The sequence below is a fragment of the Odocoileus virginianus genome, chromosome 14, assembly GCF_023699985.2.
Source record: "Odocoileus virginianus isolate 20LAN1187 ecotype Illinois chromosome 14, Ovbor_1.2, whole genome shotgun sequence".
Classification (NCBI taxonomy): domain Eukaryota; kingdom Metazoa; phylum Chordata; class Mammalia; order Artiodactyla; family Cervidae; genus Odocoileus; species Odocoileus virginianus.
Genome location: NC_069687.1, coordinates 36,464,896 through 36,487,625, shown reverse-complemented (window position 1 = coordinate 36,487,625; position 22,730 = coordinate 36,464,896). Strand labels below are relative to the sequence as shown.

Here is a 22,730-nt window from a genome sequence, read left to right as displayed (position 1 = left end):
CCCAAATTCAGAGAGATTTGTGCGTGTACATGCTAAGTCACGTCAGTCGTGTCCAATTCTTTGCAACCCCATGGACTATAGCTGCCAGGCTCCTCTGTCCATGGGATTCTCCAGGCACGAATACTGGAGTGGTTTGCCTTGCCCTCCTCAGGGGATCATGACCCAGGGATTGAACCTGTGTCTCTTGGTGTTTTGCACATGACACACAATGGGTTAATAGATCTCAGGTGTTCTGCACTTAGTCTTCTGCATTTTTCAGTCTTGGAAACAAATGTGTAAGTTTCAGAATAGTGCTTTGAAACTCATAGCATGTGCTTTGAGGACAGGACATTAGATCATTTGAATTCCTTTGCATGAGGAAGGCTATTCATTTACATTGAGTCAAGGGATAAAGTTCTTTTTAACAGAAACAAAGAACTAGTTCTTTCCAACATGTTTTATAGCTCTTCATATTCCTGCCAGCACACTGTTATGTGCCTAGTTGGAACTCTATAAATCTTTCTTAAATAATTGACAGTGGTTTAAAATACACACATCAGATTCACCTAAAATGGACGAGCTTCTTTTTAGAGGCTGTCATAAACTTTTACCAGTATCATTGTGTCACAACAGACAAAATTGGACTATGGTATATTCTAATTCAAAGAATTTTTTTTTTTAATTTAAGGAACGTTTAATGCACTAGCTTAGTTTCCAATTTTCTTTGGCTTTCTCATTCTTTGGCACTTACACTCTTAGTCTGCCCAAGGACACGGTGTGTGGAAGCTCAGACTGGCTGGATATTCTTACCACAGCAGTTTGAGATATTTTACAATGGACTAGCTTTAGTGTCTTCTGATGCTTTAAAAATCTCAAACTTCTAAGAATTGGAGTTTATGATAGACATTCATTGCTTCCATCTATAACTTTGATTCTTTGTACCATAACGTATCAGTGTTCTCTACAGAAATATTATGGCTTGGTGCTTAACTTTTTAAAATTGCAACCAAGTAAGGTTGAAGGCATGACTTATAGAAATATAAGATTATACATTTCTACATGGATATTCTGCTTCATGGCAGACTTACATGTCTGAAGACAGACTCATTTTGTCTTTTCTGCTCCTTCCTTGCTCCACTCTCCAACCATTGCCATGCCTCTCACATCATTTAGTGATGAGCTCCAAACCACGAAGATATCCTGACTCCTTTCTTCCTTCTTTTCTATTTCCTGTCTAATTCATGTTAATGCAGTGTTGCCTTGACCTCTGAAATGTTTCTGAAATCAGGGGATTTGAGACTATTTTAAAGCCAGGTGTGAGTGTATTGCCTAATCTCCTTAAAGCTAAGAAATTAGGGAAAAGGAAGCAAGAGCCCTGCAAGCATTTACTGTCAAATCAGCAAGAGGACTTGTATGAGAAGATATATTAAATTTTCAGGAGGTTTTGGTGTTAGAAACATTTCTCTTCAATCTACGTGAGTAAGAATTTATTTCATTATCTCTGGAAGCACTTGCTTTTTCCAAAATTCTGTAACTAGGAGACAGACTAGACAGTGGGAATTGTTCAGAGTGTATGGCACAGAGAAGGTGGTTGTTAAATGTTTAATGAATGAGGAGATGGACAGATGAACAAAAATAGAATTGTCCTGATGAAAGGATCCTGAACTCTGCTTCTGTTTTCCGTTTTTGCTTCACAGAAATACATATTTTTGTTTTGGTTTATTTTTTTTTATTTTTATTTTTTTTTCCATTTATTTTTATTAGTTGGAGGCTAATTACTTTACAACATTGCAGTGGTTTTTGTCATACATTGAAATGAATTAGCCATGGATTTACATGTATTCCCCATCCCGGTCCCCCCTCCCACCTCCCTCTCCACCCGATCCCTCTGGGTCTTCCCAGTGCACCAGGCCCGAGCACTTGTCTCATGCACTCAACCTGGGCTGGTGATCTGTTTCACCCTAGATAATATACATGTTTCGATGCTGTTCTCTTGAAACATTCCCACCCTCACCTTCTCCCAGAGTCCACAAGTCTGTTCTATACATCTGAGTCTCTTTTTCTGTTTTGCATATAGGGTTATCGTTACCATCTTTCTAAATTCCATATATATGTGTTAGTGTACTGTAATGGTCTTTATCTTTCTGGCTTACTTCGCTCTGTATAATGGGCTCCAGTTTCATCCATCTCATTAGAACTGATTCAAATGAATTCTTTTTAATGGCTGAGTAATATTCTATGGTGTATATGTACCACAGCTTCCTCATCCATTCGTCTGCTGATGGGCATCTAGGTTGCTTCCATGTCCTGGCTATTATAAACAGTGCTGTGATGAACATTGGGGTGCACGTGTCTCTTTCAGATCTGGTTTCCTCAGTGTGTATGCCCAGAAGTGGGATTGCTGGGTCATATGGCAGTTCTATTTCCAGCTTTTTAAGAAGTCTCCACACTATTTTCCATAGTGGCTGTACTAGTTTGCATTCCCACCAAAAGTGTAAGAGGGTTCCCTTTTCTCCACACCCTCTCCAGCATTTATTGCTTGTAGACTTTTGGGATAGCAGCCATCCTGACTGGCGTGTAATGGTACCTCATTGTGGTTTTGATTTGCATTTCTCTGATAATGAGTGATGTTGAGCATCTTTTCATGTGTTTTTTTTTGCCATCTGTATGTCTTCCTTGGAGAAATGTCTGTTGAGTTCTTTGGCCCATTCTTTGATTGGGTCATTTATTTTTCTGGATTAAAGATCTAAATGTAAGACCAGAAACTATAAAACTCCTAGAGGAGAACATAGGCAAAACACTCTCCGACATAAATCACAGCAGGATCCTCTATGACCCACATCCCAGAATTTTAGAAACAAAAGCAAAAATAAACAAATGGGACCTAATGAAACTTAAAAGCTTTTGCACAACAAAGGAAACTATAAGCAAGGTGAAAAGACAGCCCTCAGATTGGGAGAAAATAATAGCAAACAAAGCAACAGACAAAGGATTAATCTCAAAAATATACAAGCAACTCCTCCAGCTCAACTCCAGAAAAATAAATGTTTTGGTTTATTTTTGTAAGAGCAAGGTAAGTGCCAAATTTTAGAAAGACAGACCCACCTTTCATATTAATCATTACTAGGGAAACACCACTAATGTGTTAGTTTATTACCTAGTGGCATTTAATCTGCAGGACATCCAAGAGTGCTTTAGAAAGGGTCTGTGATTGAAGACTCAGTGGTGCCAATTGTATGTTTAAAAAGAAAGAAATGAATGTTAGGGGTATATAGATTTTAATCTGTTATTCTCATAGTAGTAATGTTCCCAGAATTTTGGAAAGATTCTTGAGATTTTTCTTACCCACTGATTGCCTTATTGCTAATATTTCTTTGATGTAATAATGTTAGCTATATTTAATAAATGTGATATAGTAATATTTATCCTGAACTTGTCCTTCATCCACAGAATAATAGAGAACAACAGAATATTAAGGTGATAAAGTTCAAGTACTAAGCAATGAAGGTCAATGAGTTTTTCTGATTAATTATTCCAGCAACTTCTTGCAAGTTAATTTTGTTTTACCACATACGGAAAGGTTGAAAGAGAATTGCTTCTTATTTTCTGTTTGTTTTGCAGGGAAAGATGGTGAAAGGAATGGGAGGGGCTATGGATCTAGTGTCCAGTGCCAGAACCAAAGTAGTGGTCACCATGGAACATTCTGCAAAGGTAAGGAGGGCTACTTGTGGAAATTCACACTAGGCTGAAATCCTGAGCACCAGGTCACGTGGCTCTGGTTTTTATTTTTTCCTCTGGATCATGCAACTTGATGGTGTTTATATTTTAGAGCAAAACATTGCAAATAAAGACAATTATTTATTATCATTTAGCTAAATGTTTAGCTTTGAAGCAAACATCAGGGCATTCTTTGATTATTTGCCTCACATCCACATTAAAGGTAAAAGTGATAATGTCTTCAAAGGCAGTGAAAAGATGTTAGGGAAGAGGTATTGGTTCAGGTTTGTAGATATTTTTAATTTGGGGGCTACACCCAGTGGCATGAGGGATGTTAGTTCCCCAACCAGGAATGGAACTCATTCTGCCATACAGTGGAAGCTCACTGGAGTGCCAGTGAATTCTGATTCAGGTTTAAAGATGGCTATGGTGGTTGCTATCTCTGCGAAAAATGAAAATGCACCAGAATGTGTGTTTTTAAAAGCAGTAATTTTCAGATGGATAATATGGCCTTTTACTAAGGCTGTGGACGTTCCATTTTGAGAAAGCATTAGAAAATGATGGACTTGGTAACAGCAAGTGGTCTATTCTGAAGAATATTGTACTTTTATTTTGATAAATTATTCAATGTTTATTGAATGCCTGTTCTGTGTTGGGCACTGGTAGAATTTGGCTGTGACTATAAATGGACAAGAATCCTTGACCTTGTGGTGTGTAATTAATGATGATGATGATATCATTATTCTACAATGGTGATGGCTTCCATTCATTGAGCTTACTGTGCTCCAATGGTGCACTAAGCTCTCTGTGTGTATTTGCCTGTCCAAGCCCATGAGCTTGATATAGGTATTTGCTGTGGTCCAGAAACAGAGTTTCAGTGAAGTTAAGTACTTGCCTGAGGTTACATAGCTAGTGGAACTGAGTTTAGGCCTGATAGCTCTGACGTTGAAGCCCAGTTTTCTAAATACCAAGCTATCAGTATGACTTCCTTTCTTATTGCTTTCTCATTTATATTTGAACCAGCTGAGCTTACTTGCCTTCCTGACCTGAATCCCTGGGCTTCTGATAATTTGCAAAGTTGATGTTGAGTGATGAGTACCCTTTTCACTCTCTATGTCCTCTGCTCATTCTCCTTTAAAATTCTTAGTTTTGAAACAAAAGCTATTTGTTTTCACCTTGTTGTTGTTCATTCGCTAAGTCGTGTCCAACTCTTCGCGACCCCGTGGACTGCAGCATTCCAGGCTTCCCTGTCCTTCACTATCTCCCAAATTCTGTTCAAACTCTTGTCCATTGAATCAGTGATGCCATCCAGCCATCTTGCCCTCTGTCATTCCCTTCTTCTCGTGCCCTCAATATTTCCTAGCATCAGGGTCTTTTCCTTGATATCTGCTATTTTGAGTGGAAGTGGTAGTTCATTTTCACTTTTTTAATTTGGTGATGAAGTGTTGTTGGAGATCCTGGATCTGAAGGATTTGCATTTGACTTCCTTCCCCTGGGGAGTTCTGTTACAGAATGATGTGTATCATGAAGCAGTTTCATTGTGAAAACTGTAATAAATACGAAATTATCATAAATTGCTTAGTAAACACTGAAAACTGAGCAGTGAAGCATAAATATGGAACAATAGAAATGAAACCAACACAGGTGACTTCTGAGCAGTGCCTTGCAAAAAGCATCCAAAATACTTCATTTCAGAGACAAAAGAATGCCAAGCACACAAATCAAATCCAAATTTTTTCCAGAACATAATGTCTATTTGGAGAAAACTCTTGCCGACTTTCCTTTTGTTGTTCCTTCAATGTTGACGCATAGGCAGTGAAGTCCGACTCATTTCAGATTATTTTTGTGCATTCGTTTTCAAAACACTGGGCCTGTCTTTAGCAAATTCTCTCTCTCTCACTTCTCTTTTCCCCCCAAACTGTTTTCTTTCTCCTCAGCTGGAATTTTTGATAGAGGAAACATGGTGCTTCAAACTTTGATTAGAAGTCCCTTATTAAAGCTTTTCATAAAAGGAAGATACTCTTCTTTTTTCTTTTTTTTTTTTAGCATTTCTTGTTTTTCTTCTCTCAGTGAGGAAATTGGCACTGACTTTTAGACCAGAACTGAAGTTAGATATTTTCCCTAGATATTTTCAATTGAACAAACTAACAAAAAATATACTTGTGATCAAGAGATTGGTTCAAGATGGCAGAATAGAAGGACGTGTATTTATCTATCTCCTCTTGCGAGAACCACAAAATCACAACCAGCAGTTGAACAACCATTGACAGGAGGATGCAATAATAATAGTGATTTTTTTCATACTGCATATTTAGATAACCTTGGAAACTGGGCTTCCCTGTTTGCTCAGTGATAAAGAGTCCACCTGTCAGTGCAGGAGACACACATTCAATCTTTGAGTTGGAAAGATCCCTGGAGAAGAACATTGCAGCCCACGCCAGTATATTTGCTTGGGAAATCCCATGGACAGAGGAGCCTAGTGGGCTACAGTCCATGGGGTTGCAAGAGTTGGACATGACTTAGCTAAACAACAACAAACCTTGAAAACTAACCAAAAGAAGAAGGGTTTTTTTTTTTTGCCACCTTCACTTTTTACTCCTGGAATGTGATTCCTACTGTATATTGTTCACCTGGACTCATTGTTACTGGTCCAACTTAAGGAAACACAAGGACCTTACCACTTCTTTCCTGCATCTTCTGTCTGCCTGAAGATTGGTAGAGGTTGGAAAGAAGAGAGGAGAGGTCTTTCACTCCTAGTGGCCTCTCCAGTTAATGACCAGTTCTTTTAGACATGCTAGGTAACTTCTGCTGCCTTATGACTAAGCAGACAGCCTAGGGGGGAGAATCCCTAGAGTTTTCTAAGGTACAGAGTGGATAGCTTGCATGAAGAATTAAAATCTGAAGAAAGCAATATAAGCTTGTATTCTTGGGCTGCTAACTTTTTTTCGGTAAGTGGATGGAGCCATCAACGGTCTTAGGTATAGCTTTTTGCTCCTTTTCTTCATCTATAGGGTGACAGATGCAGGTTACTTACAAATATAGCATGACCTGATGTTTACAAATGTTTTAATCAAACAAAGGAAACTCTTTCCTTGAAAGTCTTTACAGCCAGCCAGCAGCTTCTGGTATTTGAAGCCTGGCTGCCTACAGTGCTGCTCTAGAGTAACCATCATAACATTTTCCTTGCCTTGAAACTGCCTCTGGAGACATAGAGCAGGCACTGGTGTCAAAACTGGCATTGTAGAGTGGCTTTCATTTAAACTTAGGCATTGAGGTTCCGGGCAAAGTTACAAAAAAGTACTGGTAGTTTTTGGTGTCTAGCCACCTTCTTTCTTATCTTCTTTTGATCTCTTGGCATGTCCTTCTTTTGCCCTCAAAAAATGGGGAGGAATTAAGGAAAGGAATAGGAGTTTAAGTCCTTACTAGGTGCAAGGTGCTATGTATGGCATTGTAGATACTAAATCTGTTAACCTCTCAGTGACACTGTAATGTAAGGCTGGCATGTAGGCAGTTCAGAAACTTGCCCAGGACAGTGGCAGAGCTTGAAGTTTTACTGTTTGGTCTAGTCCATGTTCATCATACCATTCCATGCTGCATCCTCACAAGAGTTAGCCTGTGTATCACCATCCCACCCACACCAGCCATTTTCTGGAAGCATCAGGTTTCAGAATTACCTCTTTCTTTTTTTTTTTTTTTTTTTTCATTTTTCCTGGTCAAAGCTCTCCTTGCTTTGTTGAGATGGATATCAGCAAAATATGCGTTTATTTATTTATTGGCCATGTCATTTGTCTTGTGGGATTGAACTCCTTGCCCTCACTCAGCAGGGCGAGCAAGGAGCCCTAACCACTGAACCACCGCCAGAGAATTCTCTCAGCAAAATGTTTAAGGGAAAGCAACGAGAATTGTGTCCCTTAGTACCCATCCCCCCTTGTTCCCTTTTGTATTAGAACCCTCCCAAGCTTTAGCTGGGCACATTGTAGCCCAATGATAGACTACATCCAGACCTCCCTTGCATGTTGTTCAGTCACGAAGTCATGTCTGACTCTTCACAACCCCATAGACTGCAGCATGCCAGGCTTCCCTGTCCTTCACATCTCTCAGAGTTTACTCAAACTCATGTCCATTGAGTTAGTGATGCTATCCAACCATCTCGTCCTCTGTCATCCCCTTCTCTTCCTGCTCTCATTCCATGTGACCAAGTTTGAGTCAGGGTGATTTAAGCATTTGAACCCATGTAATTTCTGGATCATACTCTTAAAGATAAGGCCGATTTCTTTGGATTTTCTTTGCTCCTCTCTGGTCTTCTAGAAAGACCTTAACTGTAGCCTTGAACCCAAAGTTGTAAGCCACATGCTACCCCAGTGCAAAGCTGTTCTCAACAACCTGGATCCCTAGACCCCACATCCTCTTTTTTATTAGTTCCTCCAGGGCTCCATGTGACTTCATCCAAGGCCCTCTGCACCTCTTATCCTCTGCATCTTTCTTGGATACTATATAAATTTTTGGCCCCAACTGTTATTCTTCACTTAGTGGATCCCTGATCCTTATTTCCACACTGGAATTGTCTGATGAATTCTAGGACTGTATTTCTTCCCTGTTAAGATAACTCCCCTCTGATTGTTCCATAACTACCTCAACTATAACGCTTATACAAGTAAAGTCATCATTTCCTCTAAAAATCTTCCATCTGCTAACCCAACTGGAGAAGTGATGATGTCCCTGCCCCTTCTGGAAATTACCCATGGAATTTCTGCCCTTCCCCTGGCACCAAGCTCTGTACACATTGCATCCACAATACCCCTTAATCTGCTCCATCCTATGTGTTTCTGCTTGTTTAGGTCCTTGTCACATCTGCATAGCATCTCAGAGGTCCTCTTACTGCTAGGCAGACTTTCTTTCCTGGTAACCAATCACGCCATGCCACTGCCAAAGTGACTAGTCTCAAACTAAAGCTGGATTGAATTAGGGCCACATTATTTAACTTACCTGAGCCTCCTAGTCTTTTGTCATCAACTCCCCAGAAGCCCACCTCATTCTGTTCCCAGGGCTTCGTTTCTTCTAGGATCTCCACAAATACATCGTGTTGTTTCAAGTTCTTAGTTGTTTCCATGTTCTGTTCTCTTTCTTTTTTTATATGGCTCACTTCTACCTCTACCCCATCAAATATAAATGAGCCAGCATTTTATGAATTTGCTGGCTTAGCATATTCCATCCCCTGATGAATATTCTTTGATCAGAATATTTTCTGGTTATTTTTTTGAAATTTGGCAGAATTATTGTATGTAAGTATGTTAATTTACTTGTTTCCACAGGCACCAAATATTTGTTGAGTACCTACTATATGCCAAGCACTATAACAGGCTCTGAGGAAGTTAAAAATAGAAAGATGTGGTCCTTCATTTAAACATGTCAGAGTCTCATGGGGGTAGAGTCATAGAAACCAATACTTAGAATAGTTACACATCAGAGTGCATCTCATGGGATGCAGCATTTGTGTGGAGATCTGATGGATGGGGCGTAGTTTGAAGGGACCTGTCTGATGCAGGTCAGGGGAATAGGCACTGGTGTTGGAGGGCAGTGCATGCTGAGGTCCCTGTTGTCAGAGAACAAAAGAAGAGTTGGGTGGAAACACACACACACAGTTCTCCACATGGTGGTAGGAGTGATGTGTTAAAAATATAAATCAGATTATATTACTTCTTTCTGGGTTCAGAAACTCTCCATGGCTTCCCTTCTCCCTTAGATCAAGTTCAGAGTGCTACATATTGTCTCTAAGGCCCTCCCTGATTCGTCAACATCAATCCCAGTACCTCTGTGATTCCAGCTACTGGGATTCTCTCACATGCCCACTGAGCTCTGCTGCTGCCAAGTCGCTTCAGTCGTGTCCGACTCTGTGTGACCCCATAGACGGCAGCCCACCAGGCTCCGCCGTCCCTGGGATTCTCCAGGCAAGAACACTGGAGTGGGTTGCCATTGCCTTCTCCCCACTGAGCTCTAGCCAGACTCTATTCCTGTAAGTTTCTGGAACATTCCAAACACTCTCTGCCTTAGGGCCTTTGTGCTTATTACTCTCCGTGCCTGGAAAGCTCTTCCTCAGGTATCTGCATGGCTCGCCTCCTCAGTTCAGTCAGATCTCTGTTCAGAATACCAGAGAAGCTTCCCCTGATTATTACACAAAATGAAATTCCCCCCTCTTCTGATGAGTCTTCATCTCCTTTCTGCACTAGAATGTGAGGTCCATGAGGGCAGGGGCTCTTTCTATCACAATAGCTGAAGAAAATCATGCTCGGTGCATATAAGGAATCAGTAATTGTTGAATTCATTAATTTGAACATATTTGAACACTTTTAACTTTTTCCAAGCAGTTACATGTTCATAAACTGCCTCTATTTTATAACACTCTTCAGAGGTAGGTCTTAACTGTTTTCCTTCTAAAGATAATCCAGCCAAATTTCATGGAGATTATAAACATTCTGATAAAGGTCAAGTAGAAAATTAAGAGCAGAAGGAAGCTGAGAACCTATATATCCTGCCTCCCTTTTCTGTTACTAAACTTTTCTGTCTGGCAACTACCATCATCACTAACAATATAAAGGAAGGTGTTTTGTTCTCAGTGTTGTGTACTGGAAATGTGTTCCTAAGGGTATAACTCTCAGAGCACAAAAGCAAAGAAATTCAGTCATAGTTGTCATTTATTGGAAATAGGCAAAGCTCTGGTACTTATTTTTGAGAACATAAATGAGAGCTCTATTTCTGAAACAGGCTTAGGTTTTATTTTTATTACAGTAGGAGGCCTGGATTCTAAAGGATAAAAAGAGTCATAATTATATTGTTACGAAGCTGAGGATAAATCTTTGAGAATAATATTTTTATTACATCTAATCCATATCTGATAGCAAAGCAGTCATATCAAAATCTTGAATACTGTTTTACTCTGTCTTGCTTTTCTAACATAATGTAACCTTATTTTTTACCTTTTATATCGGGGTATAGTTGAGGAACAATGTTGTGTTAGTTTCAGATGTACAGCAGAGTGATTCAGTTACACATATCTCTATTCTTTTTCAAGTTCTACTCCCATCTAGGTTATTTTAGAATATCGAGCAGGGTTCCCTGAACTATGCAGTAGCTTCTTGTTGATTATCTGTTTTAAATATAGTAGTGTGGCAGGTCAATTCCAACCTCCCATCCGTCCCTCCTCCCCGCCCTTCCCCCCAGTGAGAAGTTTGTTCTCTGGGTCTCGGATTCTGTTTCATACATAAGTTCATTTGTCTTTTTTTGGTCATGGAGTTGAAAAGAAGTCTTTGTGAATAATACTTTTATTAAGTCCAACTCATATCTGATAGCAAAGGTGTCATATGGAATCTGGAATAGTTTTACCTTGTCTTTGTTTTTCTGTGCAGAGGAATTAAACAAAGTATAGATAAATGAGATTTATTCATCCTTTTTAATTTGGATCAAATATATTACCAAAAGCCAGCAAATATGAAAGAGTTTTTTAAATAATGCTTTCTCAGAAACATCCTTGAGATAATTTTCAGCAACATTGAAAAGTATCCCAAGATAAAGAAAGTATTCTTTTGTGAGGATAATTCTTAATTAACAGTTTCATTTGGTTTAATTTTTTTCCATTCATAAGGACTTGTCGCTATTTTATAATTTGTTAATGAAACTTCTTGGCTAGGTTTGTTTGGAAAAAAAAAACCCCAACATTCACCATTAAAAATAGAAATCCTCACATGGTTTTGTCTTTTTTATTTGTCCTTTAATGATGGACACGCCTGCAAAAAAAAAATGTTATAATGGAAGAAAATAGCAGAACACAGCCCAACAACCAATAAAGCCTGTTAAAATGTCTTATAGAATTTAATTAAGTGAATAACATGAAGTCCTGTGATCTTGAGTATCCATAGTTCTTGATAGGAAAGCTAACACTCAGAGCGGCTTTCTAAGGCATCATAGCAGTTCAGGGATGGAAAGAGAAAACAATTTCTGCTCAGTCCTGGACTCTGCCATCCTTCGTCTAGAGACCATAGAATGCAGTCTTAGGAGAGAAAATAAAAGGCCATGATAAAGACCTTTGTATTATATTGAAGAAAAATGGCCTTCTATTCTAAGGTCTTAAAGCCCTGAAGACTATTTTCAGGGAAATGACTTGCTGTATCTATTGTCTCATTTGGCTGGTCTTCCCCTGAGAATGTGCCTGTGTAACTACAAACTGTTATTACATCCACATGTAAAAACCATTTGAAATAGCAATTGTTCTCCACTTCAGAGCTAGCCGAGTCTTTCCACTGAAGTCCTATGTGGATTGTTGTTATCCCGACCAAATAGGTGCTATGTAAAGGCTAAAAATATCCCATGAGGATAAACTCAGTGTGAGTAATATGATCATCATCTTATCCTTTTATTCTGTGTACCTTGATTTTCTTTCTTTAGCAACTCCCATCTTTCTCTTCTAGGTACCATACCAATCATCACAGTGATTTGACAGCCGTGGGTTTTATAATAGAGTGTTCCCGAGTTTTTTATGTGTGCTTGTGTGTGTGTGTGTATAGAAGGGAGGGGTGAGGGTAGTGGCACTCAGGTTTCCTCCGTGATATTTTGGTATGCCGTAAGAGAGACCTGTCCTTGGTTTTGTTGTGCCCCAGACAAAGTATGGAGTAGTCCTTTGACAGGGTCAGCCTTTGTAGCCCTGCTTTTCAGCAGATTAATGTAAACCTTGCAACTTTAGGAGAGAGCAAGCAGAAAATATAGAATAAGTGTAATTCACTCAGTTTCTGTCTTGTACTTGTGTATGCTTCTTAATACAGTCCTTTTATTTATTTATTTATTTTTGGCTGTGCCACATATCTTGTGAGATATTAGCTTCCTGACCAGGGATTGAACCCAGGCCAGGGCAGTGAAAGTGTTACATCCTAACCAGTGGACCGCACAGGCATTCTCTGTAGTATAGTCTTGAGGTGTCTGCTTCTCCCTTTGCCCATGCCTTTATCTATCTCCCCTAAGTTCCTTTGTACACTTCTGTGAGCCTTACTTCTCCTGGTGAGCTCAGAGATGCTAATAAGGAGGTAGAAGTACATTTCTTAGGACTAAAATAGCCTCTAGTGGACCACAGACACTCAGCCACATGATATTTTACAACTCTAATGCTGCTGGATTTCTTGGATCAGAATTGTAATAGTCAGACAGCATTTACTGATCACTGTGGTTTGTCTAGTACTCTACTCACTGCTGAAGACAGAGATAAATTGTTTCAGCATCCAGGGAGCTAGGAGTCCAGTGGTGGGTAAAGAGAAGGCAACAGTTACATACGTGGAGAGCAGAGGAAACACAGCAGCACCTAAGAGGTGTGCCAGACTGGGAATGTCTCTTGGACACTGGAGTAGGGGCACTCTATAGGGGATGTTGGAGATGGTTCTCCAGGGTAGATGACACCAGAGCCAAGTCATGAAGAGTAGGGTGGGTGTTGCCATTCAAATGTGGGGTGAAGGGGTACATGGCGTGTGTTTCAGGTGGCATGAACACACCCTTGAAGACTTGATCCCTTAAGGAACAACCACCTTCTAGACTTTGCCTTCTTCGTACTTGATCACAGGGCTTTCCCAAAGAAGACACCTGAAAGAAGAAATAATATTGGGCCGCATTTAAGAAACACTTAACAGAAAAGATGGGCATAAAAATGGGGTTTTATGTAAAGCAAAGTCTTACATGAATGGTCTGTTGCCTCAGATAAGTGAAATGTTGACATGGAATGCAAAAATCACTGTAAAAAAGAGAACTTCTTATCTGGGATTAAGTTTATTGTGATAACATGAAGCTGTTTGTAATGATAACAAGGGGTTTATTTTCATTTAACCAGAATTATTTATACTGAAGAATTTAGCAAAACTGCACACAGATTATCTAAAGAATTAAAGAGGCATCACCATGAAGCCGGTAATAGGAAGTATTCAGTTGGATAAAAAGAAAATGGCGGTTTCCTAGATTTTGTAGGAGGTCTGTAAGTGATGCAGTGGGGAAGAGAAAAGGTGAAGAACCTGGTGCGGGAAAGAGATTTAAATGTTCACCAAGGTTATGATGAAGTTAGCAAAGAAGGAAATATATATAAAAGTCAGAAGCCTTGAGGACCAGTCAGAGCTTTTTTGATGCTACTCTTGGTTTCTGGTCATCTACTTTATCTGACATTTCTTCATGGAGAAAAAAAAGGAGCAGATTGATGGAGATGAACAAGACACCACTCACCCTAAAAATTCACATGTAGATTCAACCCCTCCCACTTTACTGCACTTCAGAACATTTCTTCCTACCGTGATCAGGTAAGGAAGAAGACTTGGCAGTTGAAAAGAAAACCACAGCACAAAGAATTTAAAGGACCAAATGACAATTAAATGGAAGAGCTAAAATGAAACAACCGGTCTTTGGACTCCTAATAAAGTGTTCTTTGCTACCACATACACTGCTACTCTTTTTTGGGATTTATTTTTTATTGCTAAAATCCCAGCTTTGTGAATCATGGCACATTGTAAGGCTCAGCCTGGTGTGGTTAGAATAGAGTGCTCACGTGGGAGTTAGTCACATTTTGGCTTCATAGCTAACCTATTGTTGAATATTGAAATTGTGATGTTCTTTAATCCTTCTGCATCTCATTTTCTCTTTTTCCTTGATCTGTGTTATGTCTTGAAGCTCAGTGTGAATGGAGTCATCTAGCTACCTTGTTCTCACTGCAAGAATACTATTGGTGCTACCATCCTAGGCCAGCCATATGGTTTGCTCCCAAATACAAGTTGCAGTTTCATTGGTTTTGTGAGTCTCAGGAATTCTGTGACTTTTCTGTGTAATTCTTTGTAATTTTCTGTGTAATTCTGTGTTCAACTTCATTGAGGAACTTAAGGCTTCCTGAAGAATTCCCTAGTGGTTTAGTTGCTAAGTTCTGTCTGACTCTGCAAACCCATGGACTGTGTCCATGTCGGTCCCCATGTAGCCTGTCAGGCTCCTCTGTCTATGGGATTTTTAAGGCAAGAATACTGGAGTGGGTTGCCATTGCCTTCTCCAGGGGATCTTCCCCACCCAGGGACCAAACCTGGGTCTCTTACATTGCAGGTGGATTCTTTACCATCTAAGAAAGCCTGAAGAATTCCCTAGTAGATTGTGGAAATGTTCAGTATAGGTTATGTAAACAGTTCAAGGTTATTGAGCACTTGCTAAGTGCTGGACACTTACAGTCACCCCTGAGGTATAGCAGATGGATAAGCATGGACACAGGATCCTTGCCCAGCTATTGTGGACTGGAGTGAGGCTTTCCACTCAGGTCCTTTGGCTCTGCTCTGAATCACTGAGCTATACTGCTTACGTGGAAATGGTTTCTGAAAGGTGTGCCTTGGTGCTGTGCTTCATCGTTCAGTCGTGTCCGTCTCTTTTTGGCCCCATGGACTGTAGCCCGCCAGGCTTCTCTGTCCATGGGGATTCTCCAGGCAAGAATACTGGCATGGGTTGCCATGTCCTCCTCCAGGGGATCTTCCAGAGCCAGGGGTTGAACCCAGGTCTCCTGCATTGCAGGTGGATTCTTTATTGTCTGAGTTACCAGGGAAGCCCAGGAACACTGGAGTGGGTGACCCATCCCTTCTCCAGGGGCTCTTCCAACCCAGGAATTGAACTGGGTCTCCTGCATTGCAGGTGGGTCCTCTACCAGCTGAGCTACCAGGGAAGCCCCTCTGTCTTGGTAGGGCACAGTTAATTCTGGTAGTTGAAAATATCCTAAACCAGAGTTGGTTGTTCATTGGAACCCAAGTGGCTGCTTTCACACCAGATGTAGATCTTGCTCAAATAATGAGAACAAAGTAAGAGCTCCCCACAGAAAACGTTCCTCGGAGGCCCACAGATTGTTCACTTTGTTCACATCCAGACCTGGAATTCATTGTGACATGTCTTATTTGATTTATATGAAGTGCAAGGAGTCCTGACAACTATAGAAGTTCAAACATTCATCATTAATTTCAGCTCTTTAATTAAGCATCTGTGACACGTGCAAGCTTTCTTTGAAATCTGGGAATGAAAATAGATCATTAAAAATGAAGCAGAAATGAGGTTTTATTTCTACAGCTGTAAATTTTCTTACACAGTAAAATCTAGAAACATACAGTTTGTTGTTAAAAGTGTAATGTCTATCCACTCTATATATATTTAGCACTAATTTTGACTAAATTAAAATAATACAGTTTGTCATTTTTTGAAATTCACCCAAGATTCCCAATGGAATTCCCCCTTTTCCCCCATTTGTTCATTCAAAAAACACTGAATATCTTTTGTGCCATACACTGGATTAAGTATACTTAAGCCTCTTAATTACTGAATATCTTTTGTGCCATACACTGGATTAAGTATACTTAAGCCTCTTAATTACTCGTATGTTGGTGCATTGATGTGTTATCACAAGGAGTAAAATCTTAAGCCCAGTTATTTGAAATCCTTTGCTTCTGATCATACTTGGTATGACAGCAGTTTTGAGAGAGAGACATAAGCCAGGTAGTAGTGATAATCAAGAAGGTAAAACTTGGAGATGGCTAAAGATGATGATGGCATCATGTGTGGGGTGCTTTTAGACCCAAAATGGAAGCAGTAGGAGCATTTTTGCCATTTTAAATAGAGGATCTAAAATGTGACAAATTAGCCTTCAGCCTCAAGGGAAATAGTAATTTAGGCTCCTGGTGCTTGATACTTAGAAAGGAGCTTCATCATAATCAGAGGAAAGTGATCTGAAGATCAGATCATCAGAGTTAATGTTTCAACTGTGCTCCAGAGATGTGCCCCATCGGTCACCTCTGTACTGGGTGGGGTGGGAGGAGTAGGGAATGGCGGAAAGGGGTTGATGGTTGAAAACCTGCTTCCCATCTCAATCCCTCTTTCATGTTTGAAGAAAAGGTAGTGTAGCTGAAGGAAACTTTGAAAAAAATATGACTATAGACCAGCACACACATTTTACCAGTGAGCAAACTGAGGCCCAGACATATTCCAGGAAAGGCAAATAGCCATATAAGAAAGTGAATATAATCATGGTTTTCTACACTACCTGGGGCATCAGTGAGCCATTTTACAGTCATTTTGCCAGCATGGTGTAAATTCTGACTACTGAGTTACGTACGAATTGCGACACAGCTACACTGGGTGAACTGAAGATGATGAAACATGGGGGTTTGCAGGAGAGGAAAATCTTCATGTGCCTCTGTAAGAAGTTAATAGGTATTATCTAAAGCTGATTAATTTAGACGTAAATAGCTTGGTCAACATAGTATTTAAAAATACAGAGGTTCAATGGAACAGAATACAGAGCCCAGAAATAAAATCACACACCTTTGGTCAATTAATCTTCGACAAAGGAGGCAAAAATATACAGTAGAGAAAAAAACCGTCTCTTCAATAAGTTGTGGGGAAACTGGACAGCTACATGTAAAAGAATGAAATTAGAACACTACCTAACACCATACACAGAAATAAACTCAAAATGGCTTAAAGACTTAAATATAAGACATGACAACATAAAACTAGAAGAGAACATAGACAAAACATTCTCTAACATAAATTATGGCAGTATTTTCTTAGAACAGTCTCTCAAGGCAATAGAAATAAAAGCAAAGATAAACAAATGGAACCTAATCAAACTTACAAGCTTTTGCACAGCAAAGGAAACCATAAAATAAAAAGTGATCTACAAGCTGGGAGGAAATATTTGAAAAAAATGGAACTGACAAGGTCTTAATTTCCAAAATATACAAACAGCTCATACAACTCAATAACAGAAAAACAGACAACCCAGTGAAAAAATGGACAGAAGACCTAAACAGAGATTTCTCCAAAGAAGACATACAGGTGGCCAGTAAGCACATGAAAAGATGCTCAGCATTACTAGTTATTAGAGAAATGCAAATCAAACTACATTGAGGTACCACCTCATTCCAGTCAGAATGGCCATCATTAAAACGTTTACAAATGCCAAATGCTACAGAGGGTGTGGAGAAAAGGGAACCCTCTTGCAGTTTTGGTGGGAATGTAAATTGGTACAGCCACTATGGAAAACAGTGTGGAGGTTCCTCAGAAAACTAAAAGTGGAGTTACCTTGTGAGTTAGCAGTCCCATTCTTGGGCATATATCTGGACAAAATTCTAATTTTAAAAGATACAGGCATGCCTCTGTTCATAGCAGCACTACTTACAGTAGCCAAGAAATGGAAACCTACATGTCCATTGATGAATGGATAAAGAAGATGTAGTCTGTGTGTGTGTGGGTGTGTGTGTGTGTGTGTGTATATATATATATATTGCATATCATATAATAATATCCACTTAAATTTATATATATATATATATATATATATATATATATATACTGGAGTACTATTCAGCCATAAAAAAGAATAAAATGATGCCATCTATATCTACATGGATGAGTTTCGAGATCATATTGAGTGAAGTAAGTCCAACAGAGAAAGAAAAATACCTATGATATCACTTACATGTGGTATCTAAGATATGACACAATGAACTTATCTATGAAACAGAAACAGTCTCACAGACATAGAGAACAGAATTCCTGTAAGGAATTCTCTGGCAATCTGGTGGTTAGTACTCAGCATTTTTCACTGCTTAGGGCTCAGGTTTGATCCCTTTTTGGAAAACTAAAGTCCCACAAGTCATGTTGCTCAGTCAAAAAAAAAAAAAGAAACAGATTTGTGAAAGCGAGTGAGCGGAGGAGGGTTGAATTGGGAGTTTGGGACTAGTAAGATGCAAGCTATTGTATATAGGGTGGATAAACAAGAAGGTCCTATCATATAGCATGGAAAACTATATTTAATATCCTGTAGTAAGCCATAGTAGATAGTAAAGTAAAATTTGTTATAAAACAAAAAATTTTTAAATGCAGAGGTAAGAAGAAAATGAATATATAGATGGATATAGAAAAATGCTAAATAAAGTTGAAATTGATTTCCTGTTCAGAGCACATCTAAGGATACAGAGGGGCATCCAGAACTGCTGTTTTCTGTGACTATATTACTTTTCAACAAACAAAAATAAAACTTGAAAGAATGTATAATATGCATCCTTATAATTTGCATGCCCCCTACCCTTGGTAAAAAACACATAACTCATTTGTCAAGGAGACCCTTCCTTGGAAGAGCTAAGGGCGGAGGCTTGAGAGATCAAATCTGTGGCTGGATGTTTCCCAACTAAACCAGTTATGCCTCTGGCTACTCATTTATATTTCTCCCTAAATCACTGTAGGAACACAAGCTGCCTCCAGAAAGGTGAAAGCATGATGGCACAAGTTTTGAAATAGCCTGTACTTAGGAGACAATTTCTCTGTTAATTCCTTTTGTCCTATCTTATACCAATTCTAAGAATCAGCCCCTAACTACTCTTTTTGATGTTTTTTAAAACAGGGAAATGCACATAAAATCATGGAGAAATGTACATTACCTCTAACAGGAAAGCAGTGTGTCAACCGTATCATTACTGAAAAGGTAAAGTGCCTTTCTCTTTTATTTCCTCTAGTGCCTGCTACCTTTTTAAAAAAATGTATAAGCATTTTAGAACTTTTTGTTACTTTCTAAAAGTGTGTTACATTGGTAGTCATAGGATTAATTTAATCTGTGGGTAGACTGAATAGGAAGATTCATCAATTTAATGTTTCTGGATGCAGAATTCTTAAGTGAACATCTCTGGAAATATATGCACAAAATTGAACTCCTGCCCTTGGTACTTTGACAGTGTGATACAATCAAAGAAAAGTTATATTGAGCCTTATACTTGAACTAATACAATAGATGATCTATACAAAGTTAAGAATATATTTATCATTACTTTCTTCTTTGATTTCCTAAACTGCAAGTACACATTGTTGGATCTCATTTTAGGAAACTCCATAAAAATTAGGTTTTAACCATTTAGGTGCAAATTGCAGTATGGCCCCACAGTGAACCAAAAAATCTGTTCTTTGGTTCTTGCATAAAGTGGACTTCAGAACACACCTGCGTTTTAGAGGGCCTCTAAATATTATCTTCTTTGATAGAAGATGGTTACTGGTAAATTGAAACTGAGAGAACAGCATCACTGCAGGTACTGTAGTTCCTTTCCTACCCAGATTTGAACCTGAGATGCTGGAATGACATTGTTCTCGTAAGTGAGCCGGGAGGGTGTCATTTTCATTGTTTTGATTCACTATTTTGATGAACTACAGAACAGAATTCTCTAGATCAAGAGTTGGTTTTTTCGTAATGGTGCTGTTCCTTTTGGCATCAAACAGGTTTAGAACCCTCATTCAGTTGTGGTACGAAGCACCCTAAAGTAGCCTTTTGAAGTAGAAGGCTTAGAATACTTTTCAGAAGCCACATTTTAAGGAGAGTTTTGTCCTAAAATTGTGCCTGCCCCTAGGGCAGTTTATATCCATAAAGATGACATGTAGAGAAGAACAAGCGGATAAAAGAGCACAAATTTAACCTCACCATTTATTCCAAGTCTTACCATTTCTTAAACTCCTTCACAATCATGGACAGGACTTGTTGAAAAGAATCCATTACTTTGAAGTCAAAGACAAAACAGTCCTTGATCCTGTTTTCTTTAGTAAAGTAATGTGGTACGGCTTCTCAGGATAATCCCAGCTACATTTTACCCTCATCTTCCTCTTCTCCCAGGTGAGCCCTCTCGCTGTATCCCCCCTCATGTGCGCCCTTGCCTGGTTCTTACCAGTTTAGTGCTTTCATGTGGAACAGCTCCCATTCAACTCTGCCTCCCCAAATCCTTCCCATCTTTTAACATAATTTCCAGCTCATCATGAAGAGGTTTCAGATAATTTAGCACTCACAATTTCATCCTCAGAGTGGCCCACCATTCATTTTAGCACTTACCATCTAATATAGGGGCCCCCAGCCCCTGGGTAACCCATCTTAAACCTAGCTTACAGCTGGAGGTGAGCATTAAGATGAGCAACCAAAGCTTCATCTGCTTCTTCCCATCGCTCCCTGTCTTTCCACGTTACCACCCGAATCATCCCACCCGCTACCCCCAGTCTGTGGAAAAATTATCTTCCACTAAACCAGTCCCTGGTGCCAAAAAAGCTTGGGAACCACTGATTACATGCCTGCATTTTCTCATGACATTACTTATATGTTATTTAAATTTGCTGCCATTTAAAAAAGCTTTCTACCCTTCTCTCCATCTGCATTATTGTTTTATACATTCTTTCATTTCATAAATATTTTTGAGCTCCTTCTCTGAGGCAGACTATTGCCAACAGTGGGCTCAGAAAGGAAGACAGTCTGCCCCCCAGGAGCACATTCAGGTGGAGCTGACATCAAGCATTCAGAGGTGCCAGCACTTAGAGTAATGCATGCAGTAAAGTCCACAGGAGAGACGTGCCAGATCAAATGCTGAGTTGGGAGCATAGAGGAAAGCTGCTTAGCAGGCTCAAGAGAGTCTCAGGAAAGCTTCTCAGTGGTATCAGATACAAGCTTTTCTCTCTTTCCCTCTCTCTCTCTTTTTTTTTTTTGGCCACACTGCGCAGCTTGTAGGATCTTAGTTCCCCAACACCAAGTTTGAACCCAGGCCCTAGTACTCTCAGTGGTAAAGAATCCTCCTGCCAACACAGGAGACATGGGTTTGATTCTTGGGTCGGGAAGATCCCCTGGAGAAGATAGTGGAAACCCACTCTAGTATCTCTGCCTGGGCAATCCCATGGACAGAGAAGCCTAGCAGGCTATAGTCCCTGAGGTCGCAAATAGTCGGACAGGACTGAAGGTCTCAGTGACAACAAAAAACAACTTTCGGCAGTGAAAGCTAAGAGTCCTAGCCACTGGACCACCAGGAATTCCCATCAAATATAAGCTTTTAACTGCAAGGCATTTCACAGTCTGAGTCTTTTCTCCTCCAGTCTGTTGCTCTCTTTTTGCCTTAACATTCTCCCCACTTCTACCATCCTAAATGCTTTGAACTATGCGGCATCATTTGCACCTTCCCCCCCAACACACACCATGTTCTTCTGGGACTTTGCACATCCTGTCTCTCTCCTTGGCATGCTCTTGCCACCCTAGCCATCTGACTGATTCCTGCTCATCTTTTATGTCTCAGCTATTGATTCTTCTGGCAAACCTTCCCTATCTCTCCCCAAGTCTTGTCGTTGCTTCCCTGAGTCTTAGGACTCCACCCTACTTAGCACTGTATTGAAATAACCTTTGAGCTCTGCCTGTCTCACTCATTACTATTTATCCAAGGTCAAGCATAATGCTTGACCTGTACACAGTGAATGCCTATTGAATAAATAGCATACCTTCCTTGATGCTATTGAGTGATGAGTCTTGAAAAATAAATATGAGTTTTTATAAGTGAAAATAAGACCAGAGAGGCCCTTCTAGGCAAAAGGAAGAAAACAAGCAGAGTCACAGAGGTATCAAAACACAGCTTACTCCAGGGCTTTTATGTGGGACAGTGTGGAGCATGGGACAGCATGGAGTGAGGGTGTAGCCAGGTATTTTGAAGGCTGAAGGTGAAAAGCCAGTGAGGGGCCAAATTATGAAGGAATGTGAATGTCTTGTTAGTAAATTTGAGTTTTATATTGAAGGCAGTTGGGAGCCCTTCATGATTTTTAATTGACTTTGCCCTTGTGGCTCAGTTGATAAAGAATCCGCCTACAATATGGGAGACCAGGGTTCCGTCCCTGGGTTGGGAAGATCCCCTGGAGAAAGGAGAGGCAACCCACTCCAGTATTCTGGCCTGGAGAATTCCATGGACTGTATAGTCCATGGGGTCACAAAGAGTTGGACACAATTGAGTGAATTTCACTTTCACTTTCTTGATGTTTAATAGTTGGGAGCACCATTGATTAGGTTTGCATTTTGTAAAGAGCCATGTAGTTTTTACCTAGATTAGGGGGGAAAGCCATGAGAACTCCCTTCAGGTATCTTGGTCAAAAATAGCAAGGTCCTAAACCACAAGACCCAAAGAGAGATTTCATAAAGATTTAGGAGATGGACTCAGCCTAACTTGGTG

General features: G+C 39.8%; 1 protein-coding gene across 1 annotated transcript in view; it reads left to right on the top strand.

The window, feature by feature from the left end:
* OXCT1 (3-oxoacid CoA-transferase 1) overlaps positions 1–22,730 on the top strand; it is a 162,356-nt gene that overhangs the window by 127,652 nt on the left and 11,974 nt on the right. Inside the window, exons 14-15 of the mRNA XM_070476631.1 lie at positions 3,601–3,690; positions 19,130–19,210. Of these exons, the coding sequence (XP_070332732.1) occupies positions 3,601–3,690; positions 19,130–19,210 (171 nt within the window). The remainder of the gene's footprint in view (positions 1–3,600; positions 3,691–19,129; positions 19,211–22,730) is intronic.